This window comes from Bufo gargarizans, chromosome 4 (assembly GCF_014858855.1).
Source record: "Bufo gargarizans isolate SCDJY-AF-19 chromosome 4, ASM1485885v1, whole genome shotgun sequence".
NCBI classification, from domain to species: Eukaryota; Metazoa; Chordata; class Amphibia; order Anura; family Bufonidae; genus Bufo; species Bufo gargarizans.
This window is the reverse complement of record NC_058083.1, coordinates 266,283,942-266,291,327: the sequence shown is the minus strand read 5'-3', so window position 1 is coordinate 266,291,327 and position 7,386 is coordinate 266,283,942. Positions and strand designations below refer to the sequence as shown.

The window sequence follows — 7,386 nt, the reverse complement described above, 5'->3', positions numbered from 1 at the left end:
ACTACACTGATACATGCAGCAACACAACTACAACTCTCGAGTCGCTCCACAGTGCCTTGGTCTAAATGTTTGGATGCCGTCCAACGCTCTTGTTCACTAGCTTGACTACTGGAAAAAATATAATAAGGTTGACACTTATGAGATCATGCAAATGTTTAAAAGGCGCCTATAATAAAGATTTTGTTAGCCAGCAAAAAAATATTAGGTTGTTAAATGTGCACATACACGGTTAAACTCTGCCCAGGAATTACCCTCCTATGATCGGGTTTTATCCTGACACATGTACCACCTCTGAAAATCAGAGGGCGATCAGATCATGCAACGTAACAATGATGGATGGGCACCCTCAACTGACCTGACTACATGGTGCACTCACTACATCACAGCATTTCTTAAAAATATAAATTCTTCCATTCCATTTGTTGTCATGCACACAGCGAGACGGTTAGAAGAATTCCCTCCTTGTGTGACAATAATTACGATAGGTTTATAATTTGGCAAAAAATAAACAAACAGACAATGGGGGAGAGTTATCAATTTTGGCACAATGTGCCATGACTAGCTTTTAGAGCTGGAGATCAAAGTGGTGAAAAGTTGAGATCAAATTTAGCAAATGTTGTACAGAGTATAATGAACATGAAGTGCAGATTTGCAACATTTTGATTGAAATTGAAACATTTTCCAACATTTTTACACCAGTTTGTGGGAGATGAGCAGGAAGTACTGAATATGGCCAGCTCTACAGGAGGCTGGGACTTTTTTTTTTTAAGGCTCCATTCACACGTCCGCATCCGTTCCGCAATTGTGCGGACCCATTTATTCTCTATGGGGACGGAATGGATGCGGACAGCACACAGTGTGCTTTCCGCATTTCTGGAGCGCGCTGCCGATCTTCCGGTCCGCGGCTCCGGAAAAAAAATAGAACATGTTCTATTCTTGTCTGCAATAGTCACAATTTCAAATAATAATAATGGGTGACTTTTCATGAGTTTACACTTGTCTGGTGTATGCTTACAACATTGTCTATATTTGCGCCCTCACTCTGATAACACATTCATAAATGTGACGGTCCTAAGGGTACGGCCACGCGGTCAGGTTTCTGCACGCTTCCAAAACTGCATGCAGAAACCTGACCGGCTGGCTGTACCCTAGATTTCCATTTTGGCGTTAGTCCTTCTTCATGGAGTGAATACTGACGTTGGCATGTGATAATTATAGCACAAACTAGATAGCTTGCAATTTTGGTGCATTTTGCACTACTTTTTTGGAGTCGATTGATTGCTAAATCTCCCCCAATATCTTAAGAACCAGGCAGGAAAACATGCTCCATGTTTCTAGGTTGAAGCTCTGACATCTGTGCAGCAGACAACAGTTGTTTGCAATTATGTCTATGTAAGACGCAGTCTGCAAGTCCAGGAAATACATTGCATATTCCCAAAATGAATCCATTAATTTAGTTTGGTTGCGATACTCTGAATCTTGCACTTGGTAGAGTTAAACATTTATTAGCTCAATTTCCCCATTAGCACAAGTATCAACAGTGACATCTGCAGGTTTAGAAAAAGCTATACCATAGAATACTCCAATGGAGTTCCACCAGAGCAAGAGCAGAAAATTCAACCCATGAAATATATCAAGCTGCATTCACATAGTGTTTGATCAGTGATTGGGAGCAAAAACCAGGAGTGGATCCTACACAGAGATAATGTATAAGGGTACATTTACATGACCGTATGTTTTGTGCATGACAAGCCCTATGATAAAAAGTGCGGACAAGAATAGAACATGTTCTCTCTTTTTTGTGGGGCAACGGAGGTACAGATGCGGACAGCACATGGTGTACTGTCCGCATCTTTTGAGGCACCATTGAAATGAATGTGTCTGGATCCAATGTGGACCCATAAATACCGTCACGTGAATGTACCTTAATGGAAAGATTGTCACCTTGTTTTGGCTCACAATCACTTATCAAACACTGCGTGAAAGTGACCTTAGAGTGACCACTAAAATACGCAGCTTGGAAATGTGTTATTCACGTGAAAGGTCTCAAAAATCCAATGTGAAAAGTAAGATCTGTAACATGAGAAGTCGCAATGAGTGACCATACTAATATAAAAAGCTATAAAATCATTGACCACTGGGTAACAACCGAATCATCACTCACATAAAAGGATAATAATTGAGACAGATTGTCTAAGTCTTTCAGTCTATATCTAATTATCCCGTTCCTGTGAACGCATCAGAAGAACTTCCTCCTTTACAAATGACTTTGTCCCCCCAGAAAGTCTGAAGTTAGGTATATCACAGTACTTTTCAATGTCAGATGAAAACTAAAACTAATAGGTTTGTCCTGGTCTACTGCAAGGAAAGTCCCTCCACGGTCTAGGTAGGACAACATCTAATCAAACTTCTTTATAGATTTTAAATCGGACAACAAAACAGAACTTTATTAGTCCTACTGCTTTGCCATGGAAAGTCATGAGATCAAGATTTCTTGCGATTCCATTCTGCTGCTTAGAGTCCATTCAATGCAAAGTGATACTTTGCCCCTGTAAACAGCAATCACATCCACAGGGAAAACAAGAGAATGTCAAAGCAGATGAAGGATGTGGGTTAAGACTTCTGCTGAATCACTACATCGATCCTTCAGACACTCAACGCACTACTAGGAAATCAACTTAAAGTACTCCCACCCAATAACCTGAGGTTTGAAGCAGTTCAGAAAATACTAGGAAATTGATTATATAGTTTGTGTTTTACATATTTTTCAGAATTTCTAGTAACACATTAGGAGAACTCATTTACAACCATCTTTATGAAACCAGAAGCATAATGTTGGTCAAACAAATGCAAAAGAGTTACAATGCGACATTTTGATGAAATACAAGGAGGTGGATATGATCAGGATCAAACAGCACACCTCCCAAGAGGTGGTTAAGGCTACTTTCACACTAGCGTTTTTGTTTTCCGGCGCTGAGTTCCATCCTAGGGGCTCAATACCGGAAAAAAACTGATCTGTTTTATCCTAATGCATTCTGAATGGAGAGCATTCTGTTTAGGACGCATCAGTTCAGTCCCTCTTACGTTTTTTGGACGGAGAAAATACCGCAGCATGCTGCAGTTTTCTCTCCAGCCAAAAATACTGAACACTTGCCGGCATTAATTTACATTAAATTGTATTAGTGCCGGATCTGGCATTAAGTGTTCCGGAAAAACTGATCCAGCTTTCCGGTCTGCTCATGCGCAGAGCTTTATAAATGCGAAAAAATAATAATACTGGATCCATTTTTCCAGATGACACCGGAGAGACAGATCCGGCAGGCAGCTCCGTTCGAATCCTCTGCCGCAAGTGTGAAAGTACCCTTATGTGATATTTCATGCACTCATCATAGACTACATTGACTGGCACTGTTCCAGAGTGAGCAGATTATGACAGTATATTATAGTTCAGTATACACACACACACATTCAGAGTATAGATTCCCAACTGTACCACTGCCCTAGGACTTCGGTGGGATAAATACTCCATGGCAGGCACAGAAAGCTGCTGAGATTACATTCTTTTGTTATACATGGGGAAGGTAATTACTGTTCTACAATCTATTATTATCCGGATTAAGACATCATTTATATGTTGATGGCCAACATCAACGTTAGGTTACAATTTACATTTCAATTCAAAGAAGCCTAAAGTTTAAAAGAGCAGATTTCCATTATTATGCATGAAGCTCCGGCATTTCCTAGTAAACTTCAATAAACCAGGACTGAACTTCAGGTTCCCATCTGCATAGTAAGAGAATGGCACATTGCGAGAGGAGATTTCATGCTGTTCACTTATGTACTGGCAAAATGCAAAAACTACACAAAGTCACAGAAATCATCTCAAACGATTAAACAAAAATGGTTTCAAAAATTCTTAATCGGTATTAGTAAATGAGGCCTGTAGGCCATCAGAAGACCCTTCTGATAATAAATGGTAGAGAGAGAAATCCATTATTTGCCCCGTCCAAGTAGAAAACATCATTCACATGCAAACCAGATACCACCACTGCTAAATACTACTGGAAAAGCAAACATCTGCACATAAACATAATGGGTTAACCGACCCTCGAGGCCATAGACTGTATTGTTCATCCTATTGCCATTTACTATTACTCTTTGAACAGTTCACAACATACAGGTCAAGGCATTATTATGTTAAGCACAAATTGGTATACTAATAAAAAAATACAAAAAGTATTTACACAGACTTATTGCAGGTTCCATGTCATTGTATGTACATATATCGATGGTTACTACTAAAAGGAGCGCTTGCAAATATCCTTTTAGCGTGTCCACCTCCTCTGTACAAGACTTGGCAGCTCCACATAAGACAAAATACATCAATTTCTTTTGCCTCACCCCGACTTGCTTCCTGCACAACACCCACCATGTAGGTGGAAGATCTTTTGGCAGAAAACATCCACACACTAATTATTTTAATATATTCTTTATTGAGTCTGAGTTATTAAAATCGGGCGCAGTTTATAGAAATTTGGGATTTGATATAAACTGCATATCTCTTTTACAAAAAACAGTGCAAAAGTATTACGGTTGATGTTCTCCAAGTAAGGATCTCAAATCATTAAAAACAGGGAGACATTGTACATGCTGCTGTATAGCTCCTCATGTTAGACATGCAAAAGAACTGCAACTTTGGAAGCATTCTCACAAACCAGTATATAAAAGAAAAAAAAAAAAAAAAAGAAACATATCTTGAGGCAGTTGTCAGTGACTGGTATCTGGATTGGCAACGGGTGGTACCGATAGGAAACCAAGTAAAGGATAAAAAGCAAAGTCTTGTTGCTGCTCTGCTACTGTCCAACATTGTTCTTTTAGGAGTATCATCCTATGAACAGCAAAACCAGTCTGTTCTGTGTGGATGGTCAGCATGCGAAGTCCAGACTCTACAGTACAGAGAAAATTAGAAAGCAGCAATAAATTCACAGTCAGATGGAGGCATTCAGAAGCCCTGCGTGGAGCCATTGTCTACTTCTGCAGCAGGGAGTGAAGAGAGCAAGCTCATGGTTAAATGCATTATCTGTACATTAAGTTCATGCATAGATAAAGTGTTGCTCTGGTCCACAAAAAAATTATTTATACATCAGAGTTTGTGCTTAAGTTTGTCAGCCTGGGATCTGCATTGATCTCGTATCTGTAGTGATAGCCCTCCATGTGATCTCTGCATGCATCTCTGATGTTGTAAATCCACTTTTTAATCCCTTTCCTGTTCAGATACAAGACGAGCAGAAAGATCACTCCGATGAGGGCTAGCACGATACCCAGAAAAACATAGGAGGTTTGTAAGCTGGTGTCATCTGGATATGGTGGGCACTCAAGCTCAGAGATTTTAACTGAAAGCAATGAAATGTTCCTCATCTTCTCTGGCTCGGAGCAAAGCAAGCTGGATGAATCCTTCACTATTGTCATGTCCTTGAGCCAGTTAAGAAAAGGTTCAATTTCACAGGTGCAGACCCAGCTGTTGTCCTTGAGGAACACAGACAAAGCAGGTTGACTGGAAAAATCTAAAAGTGTTGCATTCCTTAGGTTTTTTAAAGAGTTATTTCTCAGATCCAAAGTGTCAAGGCTGTCAAGGTTGGTGAAAATCCCAGATCGGAGACTGACCAGGGAATTGTTGCTCAGGTCAAGGTGTGTGAGGCTGGGCAATGAAGCGAACATATCCGTTGGCAAGTACATTAGATTGTTCCCACTCAAGCTTAGCTTCTGGAGGTTACTTAACGATCCATTCTGCAGGGCACCAGCCACGAAGAAGATCATGGACTCATTGAAGAGAGCGCTACGGAGGTTCAACTCCAGCAGTGGACTGCTAAGGCCACCACCAACTTGGAAGGACAAGTCGCTAATATTGGCCAACTTATTGTTACTAAGATCCAGATGCTGTAGACCTGGAAGGTTTCTGAAGGTGTTTCTGCCCAGTTCCTGGAGGTGGTTACTACTTAGACTGAGATTGGTAAGGTTTGTTAAGACTTCATTGAAGGATCCCTCCTGCACATTGTGTATGTTGTTGTACGTGATGAAGAGATTCTTCACATAAGATGGGAGGTTTTTGGGCACCTCCTTTAGACTCTTGTTCACACATTTCACAGTCCGGGCTGCATCCGAACACTCGCATGATTTTGGGCACTGAGTCTGTTGTTCGGACTGAGACCATACACTACCCAAAGCCTGCACAAACACTATGACTAGTAATAGCGACCCCTTCATATTTCTTAGTCCAGACCCCCTCCTCCAGAGTTCCAACAAAGAGGGTACATGGAAGGAAGGCATCGCCCCTGCTATTGTGTTGTAACCCCAGGTTTCCCCCGTATAGAGGGTTTTGTGATACCGTCCGATGTGAATTCCCAGCAGTAACAGGCAGAAGAAAGGAAAGCACGGTGTAAACAGTGAGCAGGGTTCCTTCCGGTGCCAGAACCTTACCCTTGGACCACACAATGCCAGGCGCTTGAAGATATCTCCAGGAGTGGGAAGAACTTTCTCAATGAAACCTGAAGTAAAAAGAGACAGAGTAGTCAAACAGGGATAAAGCCCACACTACCCCCCAGAACAGACCCCTGGCATCTCCTCATCCTGTTCTTGCTTCAGGTTACATTCTCCACGCCCTTGATCATCTTCCTAGGAGTAACCCCCTTCCCCCTGCATCTCAATCCTAGACGACCATTACTACCACTCCCCATCCTGAAAAACTGTGACTGGAGTGGGCACCGCTAACTCCAGGCAAAACCACAAGTCTCCAGAACTTCTCCCACCTCATGAGACACTTTGCACACAAGTCCACATCACGCAGTGTCCACCCTGCGCTTTCTCTGCGACTTTACCTGGAGTCTCCCCGTGTTTACTGAGAATTCCTGGCACTGGTCTCCAAGCAGCGACTCCTCCACATCCAGCCGCTCACACCAGCCTCTTACTCCTTGCTCTGCTGCTGCTCCCCGGTCCTGCCTCTCCGGGAGATACCACCAGGATCTACGAGTTGTAGGGGGAGTCGGTAAGCAAAGTGAAGGAAACACCTAATCTTCCAAACTGGGCTCCACCAGACGCTCACTGCGCTACATTTATTCCACACGAGGTGCTGCTGCCACACGACAGCGTCATCCATGCACTGGTACCTCCAAAAGGCGTAGTGCGCGGCCTGTGAACACCCTTCCCCGAGATGGGAGCGTCTTGTGTTTGGCTCCTCCCCCGGAGCTCTGGAGGCTGCAGCCTGGTGCTAGCTCCTGGAGATGCACGGACAGGGCAGAGCTGGTAGACAACTAGAATCCTCCTCGCTGAACTTTGCTTAGGTGTTTCTTATAAGTGCTCCTTCAAGGGTTGCAGCCCTCGCCCTCCCTA

The 7,386-nt window shown here is 42.6% G+C and overlaps 1 protein-coding gene across 1 annotated transcript; it reads right to left on the bottom strand.

Moving 5' to 3' along the window:
• Nucleotides 1-3,409: 3,409 nt before the first annotated feature.
• TPBG (trophoblast glycoprotein) lies at nucleotides 3,410-7,157 on the bottom strand. Its single transcript, XM_044290876.1, has 2 exons — nucleotides 6,876-7,157; nucleotides 3,410-6,545 (listed from the first exon to the last, which is right to left on the bottom strand). The coding sequence occupies exon 2, from the start codon at nucleotides 6,325-6,327 to the stop codon at nucleotides 5,137-5,139; it is 1,191 nt and encodes a 396-aa protein (XP_044146811.1). The 5' UTR covers nucleotides 6,328-6,545; nucleotides 6,876-7,157; the 3' UTR covers nucleotides 3,410-5,136.
• Nucleotides 7,158-7,386: the final 229 nt, after the last annotated feature.

Coding starts and splice junctions, on each gene's coding strand:
- TPBG (XM_044290876.1), bottom strand. CDS start 6,327: ATGCCTTCCTTCCATGTACCCTCTTTGTTGGAACTCTGGAGGAGGGGG.